This window comes from Urocitellus parryii, chromosome X (genome assembly GCF_045843805.1).
Source record: "Urocitellus parryii isolate mUroPar1 chromosome X, mUroPar1.hap1, whole genome shotgun sequence".
NCBI classification, from domain to species: domain Eukaryota; kingdom Metazoa; phylum Chordata; class Mammalia; order Rodentia; family Sciuridae; genus Urocitellus; species Urocitellus parryii.
The window spans coordinates 34,678,862-34,705,415 of NC_135547.1; the positions used below are offsets into that span (position 1 = coordinate 34,678,862).

At 36.0% G+C, this 26,554-nt stretch overlaps 1 protein-coding gene across 2 annotated transcripts in view; it reads left to right on the top strand.

Moving 5' to 3' along the window:
- The first annotated feature begins 6,382 nt into the window (after nucleotides 1–6,382).
- Lrch2 (leucine rich repeats and calponin homology domain containing 2) overlaps nucleotides 6,383–26,554 on the top strand; it is a 102,851-nt gene continuing 82,679 nt past the window's right edge. For both annotated transcript variants that reach the window (XM_026410986.2, XM_077793736.1), the window contains exon 1: nucleotides 6,383–6,734. In XM_026410986.2, coding sequence (XP_026266771.2) covers nucleotides 6,383–6,734 — 352 coding nt within the window. The remainder of the gene's footprint in view (nucleotides 6,735–26,554) is intronic.

The window sequence follows — 26,554 nt, forward strand, 5'->3', positions numbered from 1 at the left end:
TAAATATCCTCTTGAGGGTTATCATTGCCAATCTAAACCTACAGTGTAAGTGAAAGTTGACATCTCCAACTATTCGACAAAACATATCTAAAATATTCTATAATATTTGCTCACAACTCCTTATTTAAAGGATAGTTTTGATCTTTCCCTCTGATAATGTAATAATAGACTGAGTCATGATGCAGTTCATGGTCAAGAAGAAGCAAGCTAGGGGGTGGGAAATAGCTCAGTGGTAAAGCACTTGTCTAGCATGCACAAGGGCCTGGTCCCTAGCATTCAACTCCCAAATTCAAGAAGCAAGTCTTGTTGCCAAATGAAAAAAAATATTGGGTTTTGAGGTCATATGTGACCCTATTAGGTTTACAGTATTAAGTTTACAGACTGAGTCTTTAAAAGAAAATTAGCCATCTATCAAAATAAAACAAAACAAATGAAAAAGTTCCTCATAATTTGGGTACACTGCCTTCAGATGATAACTCAAGTCACAGTTCCATGGAGATTCATGTCAGGTTTATTTACTTGAGGGAGATAAGTTAAAAAACAGAAACTTGTAAACCAATTACATTTTACATGAAATAAATGCTATATAGAATAGTGAAGATTTGAAACAAAATTTAAAATAAGCAAATATATTTAGACTTTGGTGAATGACCAATTTGTTTTTGCATCATTTCATTCCAATCTACATTTTACACATAGATTTTGGTCCAAATGTTTCTATCTTGTTCTGCTTAAGAAAATTCAGACTTGAGCTGGGCACCCAGGTGCAGGTTTGTAATCCCAGACACTCGGGAGGCTGAGGTAGGAGGATCACATGTTAGAGGACAGCCTGAACAACTTAGTGAGGCTCTAAGCAATTTAATGAGATCCTGTCTCAAAATAAAACAATAAAAATGGACTGGGGATGTGCTCAGTGGTTAAGCACCCCTGGGTTCAATCCCAGTTATCCCCTCACCCCGAATTTTCTTTTAAGTAATCACTGTTCATTTTTCCAAATCTCTTTTGAGTTAATGAATATTAACTATGAAATGGATGAGATTTTTAGGGTTGATTAAAGTAGTGCATAAGGGCAGAACCAAGGAACCATAGGCAAAAGAGGATTAGTGATATTGTTATGCTCGAATTCGGGACCCCCAAAGACCACCAGAGACCCAAGATCCATGTAAGCAGCAAAGAGGTGTTTATTGCGAGCTAGCTCGGTCCTCCGCGTGCACACACACAGCAACTGGTGACGCTGAGAGGCCCGGAGCCCAGGGTTTGCAGCAGTTTTATAAATTCTTTGGAGAGAGCAGGGACTTCACATACATCATAGCAAATCATCACACACTGCGGGAAAATCAAATAACAACTCTAAAACATGATTAGCACATTCACTGGCGGGAACAAGTTGGGTAGGGGTGATTGGTCACTACAAAAGGGGTATTCATTTGAACTGATTGGTTTAAGCCAAGAGGGGTGTACCTGCTGAACTACATGGTTTCCCAACTTGTTATCAACCACCATAAACTGCTGGGAGGGTTATCTGGCATCCCAGGTATTTCCCTGTCTCATGCTGATTGGGGGCTGCTAGGGGGCTGCTATGGATCCCCACCCAGCCTGACTGAGTCTGGGACACCTGGTGCAGCAGATCTCTCCTGTAGATAAACAACTTAGCAGGGTGGGAATGTGCCTAAGAGTGCTCTGTGGGTTTTTCCAAGGACAAAGGCATGTCCCTTCCTTGGACAGGCTTTGCTCTGAGGTAGAGGCTGGTTTTTCAATATTACATGTAGTATTCTATATGTATGCTACAATAAGTTAATGTGTTGTCCTGTGAAGGCCCCATGCAGGAAGAGAGTCCTCCGGATCTATGAATATTTTAAAGAACTACATCATGTACAACCAGAAGAATGAGAAGTTATATTCCATATATGTATAATGTGTCAAAATGCATTCTACTGTCATGTATAACTAATTAGAACAACAACAACAAACAATAAGGACTGGGAGTGTAGCTGAGCAGTAGAGTGCTTGCCTAGCAGGCACAAGGTCCTGAGTTCAAACTTCAGCATTGCCAAAAGAGAAGAAGTAAAAACAACAATACATCTAGGAACAATAGCTCCTTAATGATATCAAATATCTAATATTTACATTTCCTTGATTGTCATGTTTAAAATACAATTTCCTGGGCCTGCTCAAATGCTCAGAATATCCAGGGTGGGGAAGGGGGTGTGCAAACCTACATCATCAAGTCACATCCTTTCATCTGCCATGATGAGTTTCCTTTGCTTTCTTTAAATGACACCTTGGGCATATTCTAGAGCTTCTTGGTCACTTTTTAGGAACAGGGCTCTTTGGAAGAGACTGCAGATTAAGTCACTAGACAGTGGAGGTTCAAATGAGTTTCTCATTCTCCTACTTCTCTAATCATTTTATACACACTTCTCAAAGAGTTTTCTCTAATTCAGGACTGGTGTTGAGATTGAAGTGGGCAGAAGTGCACATCTCATTCCCGTTGTAGCTGCAAAAGAGTTCAGCATGGGTAAATCAATGTTTTTTAGGGTTTCTGATACATGTTTTGATGGTCCTCAACATTTCATTGTTTGTTAATTTTTTCCCTGAATTTATTCTTTTTTTTAAGTTGCTGTGGATGGAACCCAGGGTCTCACACATGCCTGGCAAGAGCTTTACCACTAGCCCTTTACCCTGCATTTAAGATTTAATTGAACTAATGTTTTAGGGAAACAGCCCAGAGATCCCTGACTTTTTCCTGGATCCTGATCAGGATTTTTAAAAAGTCATATTATACCTTGATCTATTAGTTCATTGCCTTGTTCTAGATCTTAAGTCAAAACGTGTCTTATTTACAGATTGATAAGAACATCCTGTTCTCTACCCCACTAATCTTAAACTTTAATAGAATTGTAGCTTCAGAAATTTGACTGTGCCTTTCTTCTTCTATGTTATTTATAACTGTTGAGTAACTACCAGTTTGTTTGAAGTAGTGGTAACTACTGGCCTGGAATTTCAGAAGTCCACTCTATGGCTTTTTTTTTTTTTTTTTTTTTTTTAGTGCTGGGATCAAACCCAGGCCTTGTGCATGCGAGGCAAGCACTCTAACAACTGAGCTATATCTCCAGCCCCCTCTATGGCTTTTTTGTACAGAAATTACATTAGTAACCTGCCAGTACTTAGAGAGTACATGTTTTGTTTTAAAATTCCCTACTTTCTCCTTGTTTTCTTTCTATAATATTTGAAAAATGTCATTTAGTTGTAGTGATTTGTCAACATCCCATTTGTAAATTTGGCATGAATAATTCTGAGTGTTGGTCCTAATTTAATCAATGTCCAATGTGTGTTTCAGAGATAATATCAAAGTAGTAATCACCATAAAATGCCCTCTGATAAAGATCTACAGAACAAAGCAAAAAGTGTATGCAATATGACAGATATTTCGTTACCCACCATTATCAATAAATTCATCTGGGTGCAGTGGCGCATGACTGTAATCCCAGTGGTTTAGGAGGCTGAGGCAGGAGGATCATGAGTTCAAAACCAGCCTCAGCAACTTAGTGAGGCCTTAAGCTCCTCAGTGAGACCCTGTCTCTAAATAAAACATAAAAAAGGTCTGGGGATGTGGCTCAAAGGTTGAGTGGCTCTGAGTTCAATCGCTGGTACCAAAAAAAAAAAAAAAAAAAAAAAAGAAAAAAAAAAGAAATTCACTGATTTTTCCCTTGGCTTCTTACCTTTATATGTTCCTGGTTATTTTATATTTTTGAGGGAGCAGGGGTATAGTAAAGTAATTAACATTTATTAATAAAGTGATTAATGTTTATTAAGCACATTATGCCATAATATTACTTGCCTGGAGACTCGTTCTTTGCATGTAGTAATTGCTCAGTAGATACTTATTAAATGAATGAATGAGTGCCAGGTACTGTGCTTGTCACTTTACATAAGCAACCTTAGTTATTATTGCAACAGACCTATGTGAGGTATGTACTATTTTTCTTCATGTATAAAACATAAAAATAATAATAAGAACTATTAGGAAGATCAAGTGACTTAACATTTATAATTAAACTAGATTGGGGCAAACAATAAGTTCTATGTAAACATTATTGAGCATTGTTGTAATTTTCCAATATAGACACTAAAGTACATAGATTTTTAAGTTATTTTTTTCCAAGGAATTGGAAAAATTTCTAAACTTAATGCCTTCTTCTAAATTTTTTTTAGTTGTAGATGAACACAATACCTTTATTTTATTTATTTATTTATTTTTATGTGGTGCTGAGGATTGAACCCAGTGTCTCATATGTAGAAGGCAAATGCTTTACCACCATGCTCCAACCCCAGCCCCCTCTTCTAAATCTTTTACCTCCTTTTGGCCTTGGTGTTTTTGTCAAAGAACACTACAAAATGTTATTTTGCCTTATTTTCATGTAAGCCTAAATTACTTCGTAGGATTTTCACTTTTCTTACTTAGACTTTCTTTCTTTTTCTGTGATCTTGGAGTTTGCATCTTTCAATTCTTTGAAATATTCTTTTCCTTTTTAAATTTGGTTGTGCATGACCTCTTACACTTGACAAGTATCCTGATCCTCAGGACATCTTTTTCCTGGAGTGCAATACAAGGTTTTAAATAATTGCAAGGTCAGAGCTCTACCACTGTATTACATTCCCAGTCCTTGGCTAATTAGGAAGGTATTTCCATTCCTGATCTTCTCTAACTAATGGATTTAATTCCCTTTCTCACCCTCTCATAATTCTGGAAGTTCTCAATTAAAACTTGACTTGATTTGAAATATGGGAGGTGAGGTATAAAGTACAATGTTCCTTTCTGACACCAGGGAGTTTTAATAATTATTTTTCACTTGCTAATTCACTGTATAGAGCCTGATCTCAGTTCTATTGGCTTTGTGTGTGTGTGTGTGTGTGTGTGTGTGTGTGGTACAAGCATATTTCTCACAACATAATCATTTAGATTAACTAATGTGGCCACAATTTAGACAAGTTGTAATTCTTTCCTGTATTCTTTTACAAAGGATAGCCTAGGGGAAATATGCATAGCAGCAATGACTATCTGAAAAGGTTGTTGACACACTGTTCAAATGCAAAAAGGGATGCACTTGTTATTTAAATTAATGTTAACTGAGTGTTCAAGCCTTTGGGTAGTTTTCTTCAATAATTTGATTGAATATTAGTGCAACAGATTTAAATGACTCTGTCTCTTGAGTGGAGCTGGTGGTTTGGTAGAGAAGTGGAAGCTTAAAGAGCTGAATGAAGGCTGGGGTCACATGTGTGAGGCACTAGGGTCACATGTGTGAGGCACTAGGTTTGATTCTCAGCACTGCATACAAATAAATGAATAAAATAAAGGTCCATCAACAACTAAAAAAATATTAAAAAGAGCTGAATGAAAACTGCCTAGGTAGATCGGAGTTGGATTACTGAGGCCTGCACTAGCTGAAAAAGTTTGAATTTTCTTCTCTTTATTGGCTACATTAGAAATATCCTTAGGTTCTAAGAAGGAACTCCTAAAGTCCAACAGTGATTGGCCTCATATATCCAGCATTAAATCTTCAGAATTCCATTTAAACAGAAACCTCTAGTTCAAAAATAACGTTTAAGATTGTTCAATGATCAAAGCGTTTTTCATCATCCAATACTGACATGATGAGAAGGAACTGGAGATATTTTCGAGATCTTGGCACAACTTCAGAGAGTGATAGAACAGAATGTGGAGAACTCTTCCAAGTTTTGGAAGGCAGCAGTTTGGCTGAGGTTCCCATACACTGTAACGAGAGGTTCCTTGAAAACATCTAAAATCTTTTCCTACTTTGGAATTCTAAAAGGTGGCAAAATTCCTGTGTGCCTAAAACTCAGTACTTGACTTATTTTCTTCTCCAGATGACTACCTAGATTTTCTGTCTGTGCTACCACTAATAAATGATTCCCGAGAGTTGGCAGTAAGCTTCTCAGTACGCTGCCTCATATTCCTTCGAAAAGCAGTTTCTATACATTCGGAAACAAATCCTTTTCATGCCGGCCTCATATATTTCTTTTTGTTTTGCAGAAAGAAAAAGGCGAAGCAACTTAGAGATCTGGGGACGTATCGCACAAACGACCTATAGTTTGCCTGGTGTCGTTTCTCCAGATTTTGGTACCCAAAGCAGCAGAACCGGGATTTAGCATCTTTCTTCTGATCATACATTTCTTAAAGCGAGCGTTCTGCACTTTGGAACATCATCTCTATCCAACACCTCCTTGCAGCCCGCCCCCTGGTTCCTTCCCACCCTCTACCTCGCCCCCCCACCCCAGCCTGCGCATGCGTCCTAAGAACCCCCTACACTCGCGGCACAGGCTGAGAGTATTGTCGGGGGCTATTCTCTCTCCCAGGAACATGGCGGCGAGTCAGGGAGGTGGTGGTAACAGTGGGGGCGGTGGTTGTGGTGGAGGTGGAAGTAGCAGTGGCGGTGGCGCGGCCGGAGGAGGAGGTGGCGGGGCTGGAGGGGGAGGCGGCGGCGGCGGCGGCGGGACCCTGGTGGTGCCCATCCCGGTACCGACTCTCTTCGGTCAGCCGTTCTCCAATGGGCCGCAGTGGAACCCGGGGAGCCTGCAGCCTCAACACACCGTGAGGAGCCTGGACCGGGCCCTGGAGGAGGCGGGCAACTCCGGCATCCTGAGCCTCAGTGGCAGGAAACTCCGAGACTTCCCGGGCAGCGGCTACGACCTGACGGACACCACCCAAGCAGGTGACAGACCGGGGGAAGGGAAACTGAGCTACGAAGGAGGAGGTGGGGGTAGTGGGTGGCTGCGTGGCTGCCTTGTCGGACTCTGCTGGTCTAAGCGGGTGCGCGGGGGCGACCAGACTAACAAAGTCGGAGCAGGCTGTTCTGAGCGTCAGGGCAGAGCTGGTAACACGGGTGTGGGGAATGCTGACTGAAGGATGTGTGCAAACTGGGTGGGATGTTAGGGGTGAAAGAGCATTATTGTTAAAGCGAGTTTCTCCAGCACGGGTGGAAGGGAGGTATTGACATCTCTCTTAATTCACTTCTTCCAACTCTCCTGGATGTTCCTATCTTTTCCGGAGGATGGGGGTGGGGAACAGACAATGCATAAAATCATAATCTCTACATATTCCTTAAAGGCATACGTGCCTGCAAGAATGGCATAGCCTTTTTCAGACGGTAGCAGTATTGCTATGGTTTGTGTTACTTTCAATGCAGCTTAATCATTCTACATATTTTTGGCTTCTTTCTTGTCACATACGCCTTAAAGACAGATTTTCTCATTTTTCTGGTGTTGAGAAAGTAGTGGTGGTTAAATTAGTATTTGCTGCAGTAGCAAATTAAATCATCAATCACTTACATGTCTGGTTACTGGGAGAAGGATAATCCTTGTTTTGAGTTATGTTACGGTTTTAATTTTTATAGCAGAAAGAGCCAAAAATTTTAAGGGCATTTTTGAGAAAAAAAAATAACTTCATTCTTTATGGAGTTGTGGATTAATGGCTTTTCATTTTTGGTGAGAAATTGGCTATTGTAATATTCTTCGTGTACTCTCTGTTAGTCTTTGTTGTGGCTGGCATTTTTTGTTAGGAACACACTCTTTCCTCTCTGTCGTCTAAATCAGTGCTGCTTATTTTAGCTATGTTTTGGTTTGATGAAAGGGTTTTTTGCTTTTCATAATCTTTAAATTTGTTATTTATGCGTGTTTCATGTACTTTGCTGAAATAAATCATAGACAAAATTTTTTTCGTAGATGTAGTCATTTTGGAAACAATATAGCAAGTGAATTCACCCATAGTGAGAAGTAGTAAAATACCTTATTTCCACAGCAAGATAATTTCAGTGTATTCACTTTCTTGATATTAAATCAGGGCATGTGTGTTGGAGGAGAATGGAGACTGGAGGAAAACCTAAATTTGAAGCTTTCCACCCTGTGATTCTCTTAGGCATTATCCTAAGAACTATGAATGCGTAATCGATACCTGATTTTGTATTTTGGAAAGCACATTTGAGTATTTACTCTTTCACTCTGAACGGATTTCCTAAACAATATGTTCACATATTCACAACTCGACTGGCAAGATATTATATTACTTGATGTGTTCTTCAAAAGCTTCAAGAAAAATGGCTTCAGATTGCATCATTAGAGGGGTGTGTATGTGTGTGTGTGCATGTGTGCTTATTGTTCTTTATAACCTATAAAGGATTCATCTATCTGTAGGACAAAGTTTGAGCATCCCAGCTTGGCATTCAGGGCTTTCACTGTCCAGGTCCAGTTCATTATTGCAACATTATCTCCGCAAACACTGCTATATAGAACCCTCTATTCAAACTAGGTCAACTCCCCTTCCTCAAATATGTGCATTTTGACCTCATCTTTGTACAAGGTTATTTGCATGTTTGGGATTTCCTTCTTTTCTCTACCTATTTAATTTTGTTTGAGCTCCCAGCTTTTCCAAGAAGCTGTCTCCAACTCCCTTAGTCCATGGCAGTCTCCTGGCAGTCTCCTGTTTCTTTGAATTCCCATGATACTTATTGTCTTTACCACTTACTTGGCAGTGCTGGCTTTATTTTCTTTTTATGCTTGTGTCTTGTTGTCCTGAAGAAGATGGAGAGCCCCTTAAAGGCAGGGGATCGGTGGTATCCTTGTTTAGTCTTCTCTTTCTATATTTGTTTTATTGTGTTTGATATTTCTCATGAATACAAAGATCATCTTATTCAGTTATAACCTTTGGCTTTTAAGGCTTTAGTTGATTTTCTGAGGCAAGTTTCAACACAATCCAGAACCATATTTGTCCTTGGTAAACATACATTCACCGTTATTTTTTTAGGAGGGTGATTGAACCCAGGGTCTTGTGCATGCTGAGCAAGTGTTGTACCACTGTGCTATACCCCTCACCTTTGTCATAATCTTTATTAGTGTCTTTAGTAACACAGGACTTGTACAAATAATTCCACTTCCTTTTATTTATTTATTTTTTTCAGTTGAATGTATGTTCCTTGTGGGAACACTTCAAGATCAGATAGAGTAAAAAAAGATCTTTAGCTGTACCTTTTTTTTTCATTTAAATGGGATAAATGTCGGTGATTCATTTGCCATTTGTTTTTGACAAAAATTTAGCCATGGAATATTTAGAGGCAATATTTTTCAATGTAAAGAGACCAATATTGATCATGTATAAATGAAAGTAGGTACACTAGAACTGAAGAAAAATTGTGTGTTAGGTTTTACACACACACACACACACACACAAATATACATGCAAATATACACATAGTATATCCTCTATTTGATGAAAACAACTCTGTTTGGTGATATTGTTGTACTGTACTTAAAATGACTTTCAGCAGGATAATATTTCAGAACCAAACTGATTAGACAAACATGGAAGGTTTAGTGGATTGGGAGGAGGCTGGAGGAAGGGAAAATAACTAAGACACTATCATGCTAATTAATCTAGGTGAGGGGTGGTGAAAATATGGGCTGGAACAATATTGAATAAGGGGAAATTGATACATTTCAAAAGTGGGGAGGGCTTTTAGTATTTTGCTGTTCCTCACATATACATCAGATGAAATAGACCAGTGATTCTTCACCCTGGCTACATGTTAAAATTGCAGGGGAGTTTTCTTTTTCAGTCTATGCCTGGGTCCCACCCCAGACCAATTAAATCAGAATTTTAGAGACCAAAAGACATTTTTTCTGTTTTTTTTTTTTTTTTTTTTTTTTTTTCAAAAAACCTTTCAGGTGACCCTAATGTGCAGTCAGAGTTGAGGAAATCCTAAAATAGCTCTTTTTTTTTTTAAGCACTTGAGAAATATTTGTTGAGTGGATGAGAACACAGAGTTTAGTGATTAACCTAAAGCCTAAAGAGGGTCAAAACCAAAACTAGGAACTAAGTATTCAAGTTCTGGTTCATTGTTCTTTTCAATAGATTTTTGTGAAGCTGAGACTCGTTTTTTTCCCCCATCATATAGTGAATAGAAACTTATTAGGAACCTAAAGTTTCTTCAGTTTTCACATGTAACCTAGATTATATTTCATGCCATTTGTTAAATTTGCATTAAGAAAATAGAGCCCCCCAAATCACAAAATCTTGTTTTCTCTGTGAACTGGGCTTTGCTATAAGGGAAAAGGGATAGTAGGCAGCTGTTGGCAAAATTGATCTTTGGTGTCTTTTTACCTCTCCCTTTGCATTTCTGGTGTCTGTTCTTCTTCACTCCCACCTTCCCCATCGTGCTGCCTTCCTTGTTTCCTCCTCATGGCTCACTTCCTTTCCTTTACTGAGATGGAGCACAAAGCTGAATGATTGTTAACCCTTCTAGGAGATTAACATTTAATGGGGGAATTCACTAATTTACTTTTTTGTAAACCACCAGTTGGTGGTTTGTGCTCATGACCTTTTGAGTACATCTGCCTTCCAGATACTCCTTGATTTAAATTCTTCCCGTACAAAAGGACATAAAATAAGGAAAGGAGCTGATTCTTGCTGTAGCTTCTTCTCTGAAATGGACTGTAGGTAGACTCGGCAAGATGAAAGGTTAGAATTTTTTGGATGCGATGGTAATTTGTTGACTCCAAAATGAATTTAATGGTTAGCCAAACAAATCCTGAAACTCATCACAGTTGATTCTGTCCCTAGTGCTACAAATAAGTGGATGCATTTCAGCCTACTGCAGCCGTCCTTCCACTTCTTCATACAATACACCCATCTCCCCATACTAGGGGTGCAACCCAGGGCCTCACTAAGCTACTGCTCTATCACTGAGCTAGATCCCTAGCTCACACAGTGCCTTTTTATGTCTAAGAGCAGTAGGTCTGTGAAATAGATTTAGGAATTCTTACATACAACAGATTGTGCTATGTCCTGGGTAATCACGTGCTTTCCTGTAAACCAAGAGTCAACTCTTGTATTTCCTACATGTGTTGGTTCACCTCTTCAACTGTGGGACATGGTGCATTGTATCAGGTTGCAAAATGGAGCCACATAAACATAACATGGTTTAGTGCATTTAGTGTAATGAGCTTGTGATTGTAATTTTGTGGTAAGATTCAAATATCTGCCTTGTTTTATGTAATAAATGTCTACCTGAAAAATTGAACATGAAGCATATTTTTGACAATTGACTCACATTTTAATTGCTGTAGATTAGATTTGAGTTGCTGAACTTTGTAGTGATTTATTTAGGAATGAATTCTATAGCATAAATAGTTGTCCCTTAATTTCTTTCTTTTGCAACAAGTTCACATTTTAAAATAAAATGCTAGTTTAAATTGGAGGGTACAGTCATCATTAAAATAATACCATTTATGTAGTTCTTTATAAATTTCCAAGTAGATATATATATATATATATATATATATATATATATATATATATATTATTCTATTGTATCCTAATAAATAGCGCTGTGAGCTTGGCAGAGTACATAGTAATTACTCCTTGTGGTTGAGAAAGGTTAAGTGATTTGCTGGCAGGCGTATGGTAGAGTGTGAGTTAGAGTCTAGGTTTTCCAGCTCTTACGCTATCCCAATGTTGTTTGCACTGTAATGGTTCTCTCTTTATAACAAAACTATTATTAAAATAAACACTATGCCAATAATTCATTCTGAAAAATAAATACTTATTTAACTTCATAGGTTATATAGCCATTGTTTGTGGTATGTCCTGTTTTGTTTTATTTACTTGCATGACTTTTTATACCTTTTGTCTGATGGTTTTAGAATAGAGTGATTAAGCTAGGATTTATTGAAGTCCAACTTTGGAAACATGATATGGCCAGTAGAAAGGAAGAGATGTGGTTCTTCTTCTTGTAGGTTTATAAAATGGTTGAATGTGTACAGAAATATGTATTACAATTAGAAAGGAATTACAATATAACATTATTCAAAATAGTAGACTCTGGACACTGTACAAATAAGTGATATGGAACTGTGACATAAGGCTTAATTTTATTGGGGGTTAAATTAGTTTGGGAAAGCTTCCTAAAAAGTTAGGTTAGGGGCTGGAGATGGGCTTGCCTAGGATGTGCAAGGCCTTGGGTTGATCCCCAGCAACCCACCCCCCTGCAAAGTTCAGTTAGGTATTTGTAATACTACAAGTATAAGAACAAAAGTAGTTGATTAGGGTGTTTTACAGTTAGGGTTAGTGGAAAGCTTTGCTTAAGATTTACAATTTAATATTAATTTAGATTATTTGTAATATGAACTCTGAAGCATTTATTTGGCATCAAAAACATAAAAGGTGGACAAGATCCAGAACCTCATTGATAACATAAGAGGTGATGCTAGGGACACTTCACAAATAACAGTAATTCAAGACTTACAGCATATTGTTTTACTAGGCGGATGGTATTTGTTTAAGTTCCAAGGCACACAGTGAAACTTTGAAAAGGGGTATCATTCTCCCAGCCCAGACCAGCAGCCCACTCTGGGTGATGCTTAAACTATATGCTGCCTAACCTCATTCTACAAAGGATGGATTTTCCTTAGAAAGGGAAATCTTTTAGTTTTCTCTTTTTCTCTATACTTGGGGAGTATTCAGATACTTTTTGAAACATTGTAAGACTCTTATAAAGTCAGTTTTCTGAAAAGTTTCAGAAAGAGTTGTCTGTTTCTTTTTTACAGGAAAAAGATACCTTATGCTTCAGGGAACCATTTAATGTAGTAAATGAAAATGGTATGAGAAATTTTTTTAATATTTTATTTACATTTTAGTTTTTGGCAGACACAACATCTTTCTTTGTATGTGGTGCTGAGGATCGAACCCGGGCTGCACCCATGCGAGGGGAGCGCGCTTGAGCCACATCCCCAGCCCCATGAGAAAATTTTTATAACAGTTTAAGTTTGTATTTAGTCTCACTTTCAACTAGTGCAATCTACTGAAGGTTAAACTTGAACCTTAAAAAATACATTTATTTATTATTTTCATGCTGGGGATTGAACCCAGGGGCCTTGCTCATGCTAATAAGCATGTATTCTACTATTGAGCTATACCCCCACCCCCAACTTCAACTTTAAATTTATTTCTTCTTTTCAAATAAATTTAAATCCATAAAATTCCACTTATATAATACCAGTCAATGGACTATAGTAGATAATTAAAGAATACATATTTTCTTTTATTTTGTTTGTAGTTGTAGGTGGACACAATACCTTTATTTTATTAATTTATTTTTTATGTGGTGCTGAGAATGGAACCAAGTGCCTCACACGTGCCAGGCAAGTGCTCAACCACTGAGTTACAACCCCAGCCCCACATATTTTCTAATGTATTTTTTGATATCAGAGTTTTTTGGGGGGCTGCTGGGGATTGAAAACCAGGGCCTTGAGCATGTGAGGCAGGCACTCTTATCAACTGAACTATATCCCCAGCCCCTGATGTCAGATTTTTTTTTAAGGAAAATTTTTCCCCCCCAAATAGGAAGTAAGTCCTTTCCTATTTGAGGACGTTTTTTATTCTATGTACTATTTTGTTCTTGCTTTATTTTTAAATTAATTATGTTAGTCTCTTTGAGTACAATGTTACTCATAGTGACAGAGAGAAATAAAGTAACAGTGACAACAACTTTTTATTTGAATCCTATGAAGACTATTCAATTCAAAACATGTGAATTTGGATTTCACTCAAAAATGGCTATGTTGATGATATCCCTAAGAAACTATTATGTGTGGCCTAGAATTTTTCCCTTAAAATTATGTGTAAATTCTTAACATTCTGAGCTAGTTGGTTGGGGATGTCTGTGTCAGTGGGAAATCAATTACATTTAAAAATACTTATGAATTAAAAATAGTAATGAACATAGATAACAGTGTCTTTACCCTATCTTAATGAATGTAAAGAATGTATTTGAATGTTGATTTTATATAAAGGTTGTAAAGTTGCCACTTTTAAGGAATTTGATTTCATAGTGGTATAAAACAAGAACTCCCACACATATCTATTATATAGATTAGATAGCAGTTTCCAATTGGAAGGGGGAATTTGCCTTCAAGGGAAACTTGGAAGTGTCTGCAAATATTTTTGATTGTCACAGTTTGGGGGGGTGCTACTGACATCTAGTGGGTAGAGGTGAGCATCCTTCAGTGAAAAGCATAGTCCACCACAACAAAGACTTTTCTAGTCCAAAATGTCAGTGGTTCCGAGGTTCAGAAGCCCCAGGTTAGAGTAAGATAAATGTCATAACTGAAAACAAAGTGCAATACATGTTCAAGAGGGAAAGATGACATTTGACTGGATTGTTGGAACATCAAAAGATATATAAAGAAGATGAGAAATTGGCTTTGAAAGATTTTATAGTTATGCGCAGAGGGATAAAGCTACATGAATATTGACATCCCAGAGTCTCCTCAAACTCAGTATTATCAAGTAGTCAATTCTTGTTATTGACCCTAAGCCCCCTCATCAACCAGATCAGAAATTTGAGAGCAATTTCTGACTCCTCCCTTTTCCTCAACCTAATCTAGTTAAGAACTAGGATCTGTTGGTCAGAGATCTTTGAATAGCTTTCAGATCTGTTTCCTTCCTGTCTGTTCTCACTGCCATTGTTATTATTCAGCTTCTCTTCTCTTCCTCAACTGCAAGTGAATCTGTCAACAGTTTCCCAGTTTCTGTTCTCTTTGCCTGAAGTTTGCTTCAACTCCACACTAGCTAGACCATTCTCTTCACTGTGCAAGTCTGATTGTTATTTTTTGTAAAACACCTTCAAGCCAGTTCCCTAACAGTGCATTTCATAATCTTATTTCCTTGGATTTCGAGTTTTGCAAAATTTTTAAATGTAAAAAAAGAGCTAAAACATACACACTGTGCTTCAACTGTGGTAATTTTATATTATACTAATCAATGTTAAGTTGCTAAGATTCATTCAAATTGTGTGAAGTTGTAGTGCATTATTTTGGATGGCTGCATGATCTTTCTTTGAATGTAGCACACTTTATTTATTTACTTTCTCACTGATTGCTATTTACATTGCTTTTCCTTCTTTCTCTTGTAAATAGTGCCACTATAAAATTGTATGTCTCTTGTTTTATATGTGTAATATTTTTCTTCTTGTATACTTGGGAGTCTAGGTTATGTTGAATATCACTGTTCAGACTGGTTAACAGTTTACATTTCCTTGGTCATGTATAATAGATCCCATGAAACTATATTTCTTTCAATATATAGTATTGTCAGGCTTAAACATTATGGCCAAATGAAGTTAAAATGGTATTTCAGTGAAGGTTTTTAGAATTTAAATTTCTCAGATCACCAATGATGTTAATATTTCCTCAAATATCTGTTGGCCATATGTGTTTCCTGTACTGTAAAATAACTTTTCTTTGTTTTTGCCTATTTTCTATTGAATGTCCTTTCCTTATATAATTTTATAATACTGTATACTACTCTCTCTATATGTACCAGAATTTTGTAATTCTTCTTATGCTAATCATTTGTCAGTTTTGTATGTTGTAGGTATCATTGTCTAGTTTCTTTTTAAATTTTTTTAGTTGTAATGGACATAATAACTTTATTTTTTATATGGTGCTGAGGATCTAACCCAGTGCTTCACACGTTAGGCAAGCACTTTACCACTGAGCCACAACCCCAGGCCCAATCATTGCCTAGTTTTTCTTTTTAATATTTATTTTTTAGTTGTAGTTGGACACAATACTTTTATTTTATTTATTTTTATGTGGTGCCGAGGATCAACCCCAGGACCTCGAATGTGCTAGGCAAGCGCTCTATGGCTGGGTCACAACTCCAACTCCCATTGCCTAGTTTTTAATTTACCTTTTTTTGCTTTTTAAGGAAGTGTGTTTTGAGGAATAAATCTTTTTTTTTGAGAGAGAGAGAGAGAGAGAGAGAGAGAGAGAGAGAGAGAATTTTTAATATTTATTTTTTATTTTTCGGCGGACACAACATCTTTGTTGGTATGTGGTGCTGAGGATCGAACCCGGGCTGCACGCATGCCAGGCGAGTGCGCTACCGCTTGAGCCACATCCCCAGCCCTTGAAGAGTAAAGCTTTGAAAAGATTTAAAAATCTTTGAAATTTTAATAGTCAAAATTTTTCAGTCTTTAATTTTATTGTTAATGATTTTTTGTCTTCTTTAAGAATGTATTGAATATGCTGGGCACTGTGGCACATGGTGTCTGTAATCCCAGACCCTCCAGAGGCTGAGGTAGGAGGATCTTGAGTTCAAAGCCAGCCTCAGCAACAGCGAGGTGCTAAGCAACTCAGTGAGACCCTGTCTCTAAATAAAATACAAAATAGGGCTGGGGATGTGGCTCAGTGGTCGAGTGCCCCTGAGTTCAGTCCTCGGTACCTGCCCACAAGAATGTATTAAATACATTAATCTACATTTTTTTTACAAAGAGTCTTAAAGTTTTATTTTCGGTGTTTAAGTTTCAAGTCAATATGGAATTGATTTTAACTACATTATAAAGTAGTGGTTCAGTTTCATGTTTTAACATAGCGATCATCTTTTTCTCAATCCACCCTTGCCTACTTCTTTTCTTTTTAACATTTTATTGAAAGAAAATTCACAAAATAAACATTCATCCATTTAAAATATATTGTTTGGGCTGGGGATATAGCTCAGTTGGTAGAGTGCTTGCCTTGCATGCACAAGGCCCTGAGTTTTATCCCCAGCACCAAAAAAACAACAACAACAACAACAAAAATTGTTGGTTATTAGTTGTACACCCATCACTAGAATCTAATTTTCGAATATTTTCATCATCCCAAAAGAAATCCACACCCTTTGTCCCTCCCTGCTCTCCCTGACTCCACTCTACACCATCATACCCTAGGCAACCACTAATCTACTTTCTTTCTGTATAAATGTGCCTATACTGACATTTCATGTAAATGGATTCATACAATCTGTGGCCTTTTGTGACTAACTCCTATCATTTATTATAATGTTTTCAAAGTTCATTTATATTGTAGTGTGTTATCAGTACTTTATTCCTTTTTATTTCTGAATAATATTCCACTATATATTTTACTTATCTATTTAGCAATTAATGGACAATTGGATTGTTTCCACTCTTTGGGTATTATAAACAATACTGCTGTAAACATTTATGTATGGGTTTTTGTGTAGATGTATGTCATCATTTCTCTTGAGAATATATGTAGGAGTGGGACTGGTCCTGTGGTGGTTCTATATTTAACATTTTGAAGAAATGCCAAATTGTTTTCCAAAGCAGCTGCACCATTTTATATTCCCATTAAGAGTGTATAGGATTCTAATTTTTCTACAACACCTATTATCTTTTTTTTTTAAATAACCATCCTAACGGGTGTGAAATGGTATCTCATTGTCATTTTGATATGTGTTGCCCTGAAGACTAATGATGTCAAGCATTGTTGCATCTGCTTATTGACAATTTGTATATCTTTCTAAGAGAAAGGTTTGTTCAGGCTGTCCATTTTCTAGTTGAGCTGTCTTTTCATTACTGAGATATAAGAGGCTTTTAAAAATGATGTATATAGATGCCTTATCAAACATATGCTTTGCAAATATTTCTTTCCTTTCCAATTCTGTGGATTATCTACTTTGAAAAATAAAATTAATTTTTTTTTTTTTTGTCCTGGGGACTAAACCCCGGGGCAGTTAACCACTGAGCCACATACCCAGCCCAAAATTTAAAATTTTAGATATAGTCCATTTTATTTTATTTTGTTTTTTATGTTACTTGTGCTTTGGTCTTTCTTTATCCTTCCCCTTCCCCTCATCCTCCACATACAGTGATTATACTTCAATTATGGCAGCTGTGATCTTTTATTGCAATTAATCTTTCTTCTACTGTACCGTGCACCATCAGTTTAATAATTTTCCTGAAAAAAAAATAAACACTACCACAATAAATGCATATATGGGTTTAAGAACTGTTATCATTAAAAGAAAATGTGCATTTCTCTTTTTATTGGCTTCAGAGGTGAATGTAGAAACTTTGTCATTTCAAAATCTCCTACAGTGTGTGATGCACAGTAGTTATTTAACACATTTTGTTCAATTACGCCAGCTTTTTATCCTGGTGCCTTTTTGAGGTGCCTTTTTGCTTTTCATCTGTGTTTTCCACTACTTCTAATATATGTACCTTGTTCTTTAGTCAGATTGGACCTTTCATCATGTTTCTGGTTTATTTTGTTTTATTACTATTATTTTAAAAATATATTTTTAGTTGTAGATGGACCCAATATCTTTGTTTACTAATTTATTTTTATGTGGTGCTGAGGATTGAACTCAGTGCCTCACACGTGCAGGGCAAGTGCTCTACCACTTGAGCTAAAGTCCCAGCCCCCTTGCTTTATTATTTTTAAAAATGAAAAAAATAATCCAGGGGTTGTGGTTGTGGCTCAGCGGTAGAGCGCTTGCCTAGCCTGTGCGAGGCCCTGGGTTTGATCCTCAGCACCACATAAAAATAAATAAATAAAATAAAGATTGTGTCCAACTAAAAAATAAATACTAAAAAAAAAATCCAACTACTATGTATAAGTATAAAACTCTAATAAAAATAGCTAGAGGGCTGGGGATATAGCTCAGTTGGTTGAGTGCTTGCCTCAAATGCACAAGGCCCTGGGTTCAATTCCTAGCACCACACACACACAAAAAAAAAAAGACTGGAAAAAATGAAAAAAAGTATTAGAAAATATTAGAAAAAAGTATTAAAAAGAAATAACACATTACTGCTTTATAAGCAGAGATGTGATTGTTAAACTTTAATATTTAGAAATTAGCTGTAGTTTTATATATTTCTATATTCCACCATTGGATATATTTTTATTTTGGAGTAGTTGGCTACTTATAAATATTCAATTAATTAATAAATAATGTTTATGACATTATGTAATAAGTTTGGTATTAAAAATAGTAAATTATAAAATGTTTTGAGGATTAATATGTTCTTTTAACAAATTTAGTTCTGAAAGTCATATTTATAAATGAAGTCTTTGAAAAATTGGGAGATAAATGCACATTTTGTGAATGAGATTTGGGATTTTTGCCAGTTGTGTTTCAGTCTGTGTTGGTCTAATTTTCTCCTCTTAGATTGGTCTACTGTCCTCCATTAACTGTGGGTGCAGTGAAGATCAGGGATCAACTACCTTCAAGTTGCAAAATTCTGTCATCCTTAGTTGGATCAGAGTTTAAAGGTTCTCACAAACAACAGCTCTACATGTTCATTGCATTTCATCTTATATAAAGCCTCATCACTGAATTTTCTCAAATTTTTCAGTGTACTGTTGGTACCTTAAAAGTCTTTCTGTTGTAGTCTATTTTATGCTCTCCTTCTAAGTTGTTCTTTCTGAAAATGTTTTTCTATGCCACTGTTGAACTGCAGACAAATATTTTATAACATGATTTTTTTTTGTGCTCGTGGTGGGGATTGAACTGAGGGCTTTTTTCATGCAAAGCACATTCTCCACCACAACATGAGTTTAAAGGACTGCCTAGCCGGGCACAGGAATGGTGGCATATGCGTGTAATCCCAGCCACTCAGGAGGCTGAGGCTGGACGATTGCGAGGTCAAAGCTAACCTCAGCAATTCAGCAAGGTACTGGACAATTCGGTGAAACTCTTGCCTCTAGATAAAATATAAAAAAAGGGGCTGGGGATATGGCTCAGTGGTTAAGTGCCCCTGATCCTGTACCTAAATAAATAACTGACTGACTAAAAGTACATTGTTTAGATGCACCCTAATTTATTTAACTGTTCTTCTATGGCTAGGTGTTGAAGTTACTGTTTAATATAAGTACACAGCCAAATGCAGTTGTGCCCTTGGCTTTACATTGCTTTCCCCTAGAGGAATTTAAATTCCTTTAGAGCAGATAATGCATTCTGTACATAAATTCCCTACAGTATTTGGTTCAGTGCTGTATCTCTCTCAACAGTTAATCATTAATGCTTATCAATTGTGTGTGTGTGTGTGTGTGTGTGTGTGGTTGTGTGTGGTTGTGTGGTTGTTTTGCTGGGAATTGAACACAGGGCCTTGTGCATGCCAGGCTTCCTCTACCACTGAACTACATCCCCAGCCCCAACTTATCAATTTTAAACTTAAAATTATGAGAAGAAGCTTAGAAATTTCATGTACCAACTTTTTAATACTATATGTGTAACCATAAACTGTAGGGGAATGGTTCCCCCATGGTGCCTTGGTGATCTTACCTGTCTCCACAAAGGCCACATAAGTGAGGCTCAATCATAGTTTGACTCAAGTCTTAGGGGAATACTCTGTGATTCTCCCTGGTTATGGCAAGTCAGACTGATTGGGGAGGAGCTGTCACAAGGCCATTTCTTACCCACCCCCTATCTTATGGGAGGGTGCCCCCAGGCAGTTTATTAACTCCTTTCTTTATTCTGGTGAGGCATGGGATTTTCCTTCAGATACAGCTGCAAAGATGAAATGGTGTAAAGTTGATTCAGCAACAGAGCAGCACACACTGTGTGTTATCTTTCACTTGGTCCCTCAGTTGGGTTTGACTTGTGGGTCTAAGGGACATCTGGAGCTGATACAATGCTAATGGTGCATTCTCTGTGTTGGTATTACATTGTCTGAATCCATTTTGTCTTGCTGGCAGGTGTTGTTGTACTGAAGTGTAGGGGCTGCTTGACCACTTAACATAAATGAGGGGGTGTTTTGGACTGGTTTGGAGAATTTTTCATTACTTGGTAATTAGTCAACTTACTATAAATTGCTTTTAATTTCAGGATCCAATATTTAGTGTTTTGCTATTGAACATCTCTATTAAGGGCAGTCCTTGCTCTCTAAATATAGTATTATTTTAATGGACACAGTATGCTGGCTGTAAGAGTAGTCTTCATCAGAATGAATCAAAGATAAAGTAGTTTTGTCTAGCACAGCATCTTGCATTTGGGTTTTTTCTTTGTTTGTTTGTTTTGTTTTTGTCTTCCTTTCCTTACTTTTGTTTCAGAATCCAAAGCCAGTTAGAGCTATCCTGGGAAGTCATTTTGACGCAGACTTTTCTCATATTACATTGGATTTCTCCTTTTTCATGTAATAGAAAGGTACTAAGGTATTTTAATGCACACAAAAAATAAAATGTATAAACAGATTCACTTGGTTTTCAATGGCTAGTTGGCCTTAACATAGGCAGAATGATCACCAGAGTCAGATTAATCATAAATCAATTCGTATGTCCTAGAGATGGATGTCACTTTATTAGTGGATGAATTATAACAATTCAGATGGTACAGGGTTTTTTGGCATTAAGAAAGTAATTTACATGAAAGAACAATTTTCACATTAACAGTTACATACTTTTATTCTAAGTTTTATTTTTATTTTATTTTTAAATATTTTTATTTTATTTATTTGTATATGGTGCTGAGGAATGAACCCAGTGCCTCACATGTGCTAGGCGAGTGCTCTACCGCTGAGCCACAACCCCAACCTAATTTGTATTTTTAAAATGATGACATGTAGTAGAATGGCAATATAATATGACATTGCACGGTGATGTTTTGTGGCAGACTAAGTTATTTCTGCATAAAAATAAAATGACTATACATAATACCAATTCATAATTACCTTATAAGTGTTGGCATTTACCATTCTTATGAATGGTATATATATGGTTAGAATTTGATTTGCCTTGTAAAATACCTTTAAAATAGTAAACTATTATTATGTTTTTCTTTATTGGTACTGGGGATTAAATCCAGGGCCTCACACATTTTACCACAGTACTACACCCTCAACAAATAGTTGTGTTTTTCTTGTAATGAAAGCAGTGCTTGCTTATGATAGAAAATTTGCAAAGTAAAAGCATAGAGGAGAAAATACGAATCACTCCTCATTTTACCAACATTGAGTAAATATTAATATTTTGGTATATTTCTTTCATAACCCCATACTCCTCCCCTGTGCTATACAACTAGTTTTTAGAAGTTTATATAGGAGTGTATAAAGTGTATGTGTGTATATGTGTGTGTGTGTGTGTGTGTGTGTGTGTGTGTGTGTATGTATATGGCACTGGGGATTGAACTCAGGGACACTCGACCACTGAGCCACATTCCCAGTCCTATTTTGTATTTTATTTAGAGACAGGGTCTCACCGAGTTGTTTAGTGCCTTGCTGTTGATGAGGCTGGCTTTGAACTCCTGATCTTCCTGCCTCAGCCTCCCGAGCTGCTGGGATTACAGGCATGTGCACAGCACCCAGATAAAATGCATATTTTTAAAGGAAGCAATAGGTTTATATTGTGTGTATGTATATGTGTGTGTGTATATATATATATATATATATATATATATATATATATATATATATTCACATTCTAAATGTTACAGTTATTACCCTGTAACATATTTCCATGTGAAGGAATTGAATCTATAATGTGATTTCTAAAGGCTATAAGATATTTCATTATAAAATTATATTTTACTTACATTTTACCCTATTATTGAACATTTCAGTTGATTCTAATTTTTTACCATTTTAATTAATAAAATGGTAATAAAAATTTTTTAAAAAATTATCTCTATTTGGTTTAAAAGATGACTAAAGGGCTGGGGATGTAGCTCAGTGGTAAAGTGCTTGCCTTGCATGTGTGAGGCACTGGGTTGGATCCTCAGCACCACATAAAAATAAAGATACTGTGTGTTTATCTACAACTAAAAAATATTTTAAAAAATGACTAGAGATTACATTTTTGGATCAGTGGGTATGAAAGTTTTTATGGCCATTGATTCATATTGTTAAATTGCTTTCCAGAAAAGTTACCTCAATTTGTATTCCCTCCAGTGGTATATGGAAGTTCCCAATTCAAAATAGCCTGTCAGCACTAAGTAGTAACTTTAAAACCCCTTGAATTTATCTTAATCTTCACATTGAATATATTTTCATGTGGGTGTTGATTATTAATAATGTTCATTTTTAAATGTTTATGCCCTTGGCCCAGGTTTTCTCAATGAGTTGTCTGTGTCATTTAGCTTTTGATAGACTGAAGTTATTATTTATATTTTAGTATATGAATCTAGAAATCTTTTATGTGTGAATTCTTCTTTTGTTTGTTACATTCAAAGTCCTTCCTTATTGTAATATTAGGTGACTATTCAATAAAATGGTTTTTTTAGTTTTCTTTTTTATGGTTCATGTTCATGTTTATCTTTTTCCTCCATCTGGATTTTATTTAGAAGTTATGTGATGAGGTTATGATATTTGTCTTTTGAAAATAAAAAGTTAATTCAGGAACCATTTAATAAATAATACTACATTGATTCAAAATACTATATAAAATATGTAAGTATTGAGGTACAGTGCCATTTTTAAATGTCACTTTGATGTTTTGAATGCCATTACACTGATTCATTAGTCATTATTTCTTGGTGAAACTGAAAACCTTTGTAGAATCTCCTGCAGACAACTCTGCATAGAGTGGCCCACCCTCCCCCCTTTTTAATAAAGTCTTGTCCTTCCACGTGGCTTAATTGTTGCATGACTCACAGTCCTTTTCTCACTGAGTGTGCATGTAATCTGCCCTCTGGTTAGCAGCTGTGGTTTCTCCTTGCAGCATCTGTTTTTATTTGCACCCTTGCTTCTCAAAGTCCTGTGCTCAAAATTAGCCTTCCATCATTGGTTGCTGCAGGTGGGTGAGATCTAGATCTGCTTGTTATTGTTTCTCATAATTGTTGGTTTTAAAGCATTTTTTTTTTTCAGGACTGGAGATGTAGCCCAGTGGTAGAGCATTTGCCCAGTATGCAATGAGGCCCTGGGTTCAATCCCTAGTACTATAAAAACAATAAAGCATTTTTTCCAGTGTCTACTTTGTAATTCATTTTGTGTCTCCACTGTATTATGAATTAATATTTTAATTCATCATAGAGTATCTTAGAAATTCTGTGACTCATTATATCTTTCTCATTCAACAAGATTTCAATGTTATAGACTGTTCATTATCTTGTCATGAATGACAGCATAATACCCTTCTAGAAAATACTGAATCAAGAAATCACCTGTCTTTGCAGAGGGCATCTGTTGAAAGCAGATGCCAGAGCCATGGGGTTGTCATTTCCCATCATTCTCCAACATCAGAGTCTAATACTTCAAAGACACTTTCCATTCTTGCTTCGACAGACAGCTGTGGTGCCTCCTGTTTTCTTGTTGCTTTTGTTTCTAGTCTTGACAGTTCTTTTAGATAGAAAAATAGATAAGGAAGTCTTAAAATGGAAGATCATTCTAACCAAGTTTTATATATTATAACTGTATTATATTTGGGTAATAGCAATTACCAAAGAATAGAGAAAATTTAAATTTTTATTTTTGTGATAGGAAACTGAAGTATCTAAGTTGTCTTATTTTTGTGCATTCTGCTAAAGCAAAATTCTGTGTACATATTCCATTCATGAGAAATGAATATGATGATCATTCATAAGAAATGACTATAATGATCATTTCAGATTTTTATGAATGTTATTTATTATTCACTATGTACAGGTTGATACATTTCTCTTCATTTCTATTGCTTATTTCTTATAGGGATTTTAGGTTGCTGTGGAATATTCTCATTTCCAATAGCTATGAAATAGTGAGAAATTAAACAATTTTGGCGATGTTTTATAGATGGTAATCAGGGGAATCAGAAACGCAATTTAAATCCAGTTTAGTGCTCATCTGCTTAAATGTTCCTCTTCTTTTTTAATCTGTAAGACATCTGTGAACTTTGGGATATACCCCAATGATGATACAGTATTAGTTCAGTCAGAAAATCTTTATAAAAATTACAGTTTTGTAGAGCTAAGTAGAGGTCAGAATATTTGAAATGTGAGACAAGAGGTCTTAACAGTGGAGGAGTGGAAAATCATACATAGATAAGTTTAGAACTCCAGTACTGTTAGTTAATACTAGTATTTTTTTGACATTGAACATGTCATTCAAACTATCTTTGCTTCATATGTATAATGAGGAACAGTAGCTACCTCATAAGGTTGTTCTCAGGTTTAGAAATAATCTATTCAAAGCTCATGGCAGGACTGGGGATATGGTAGATTGCTTGCCTAGCATGCACAAGGCCCTCAGTTTGATCCTAGCACCACAAACAACAAGAAACACCAAAATGTACCCATGGCATTCTGATCTAGCATATAGAGTTTGTGTGTGTGTGTGTGTGTGTTTTATTTATATATATATATATAATTTATATATATTATATATATAATTTATATATATATTATATATATAATTTATATATATATTATATATATAATTTATATATATTATATATAATTTATATATATTATATATAATTTATATATATAATTTATATAATTTATATATATATAATTTATATATATATTATATATATAATTTATATTTCCATTCCATATATATGTATATAGATACATTTATTTATTTATTTTAGATAGGCTATTGCTATGTTGCTCAGGCTGGTCTTGAACTCCTAGAAAGCAGAAAATTCTGTGGTGTTATCTCTATTAATGATGAGGATGTGTTCCAACAACACATTTCAACATTAGATATTTTATTGGAGGCAAAAATGATCAGGCTTTCAACTATTATGTAGGACTATTTAAAATAAGAGAGACTAAGGTAATCTGTGTTATTAAATATCACGTCAAGACAATCCCTGTATCTTAGTTTAAGTTTTGACAATTTTTACAAAAAAACCTTTAAAGCTTCACAATCTTTTATATACTGAATAAGATAAAATCATAATTGGCATAATTTGTATAGTATAATAGTGTTATTTCTGAAAGTCATTTTCTATACTTTGGCAGAAATGCTAGCTAATAGGCCAGAAATTACACTGGGCAACAGATGGACCCATCTGTGGTGTTTGTGGCTGCAGCTTGGGAGACAGCAAACAGATTTCCATTCCATCTGACTTATCTCCTCCCTTCCCTAGCTTCCTTAATCTTTGAAGCTCAAGAATGATACAGAACATAATTTATATCAGATTATTTAAGATGATCTATTAACATCTCTAACAGGCTTCCAGCAGTTTTACAAGGAGTATCTTGAAAGAAGGCAGGAAACAGTACACAGCAATCTGTCTACTGTTGATTTACTGCCAGTACTGCTTGATATGATTTATGATTAAAAATGAGACAAAAGAAAAATAGTTCAGTGGTTATAAAGTTACTTATCCTTAAGGACATTAATTAACTGAGGTATCACCTTACTGCACAAGAAAAAAATAATACAAAGGTATTTAAGGTTAAAAATTTATAGGCATTCTTTCATTAATTCTGATAAACAGTAATTACAGAGTACATTAGTTTCCTGTGGCTGCTGTAACACGTCACCACAAACTTAATGGTTTTAAAGAACAGAAATTTAGTCTCACAGTTCTGGAGACCAGAAGTCTGATGGGTTTTATGGAGCTAAATTCAAAGTTTCAGCAGGGTCAGTCTCTCTCTGGAGGCTTTAGAGGATGACCTATCCCTTGCCCATTCTGGCTTTTGGTGGCTGCTGGCATTCCATGGCCACAATAAACCAATGCCTGCCTCTGTCTTCATGTGATCCTCCCCTCAATTTTTCCTAAGGCTTTCTCTTATAGGACTACATGTTATGGCATTTAATGTTCAGCTGTA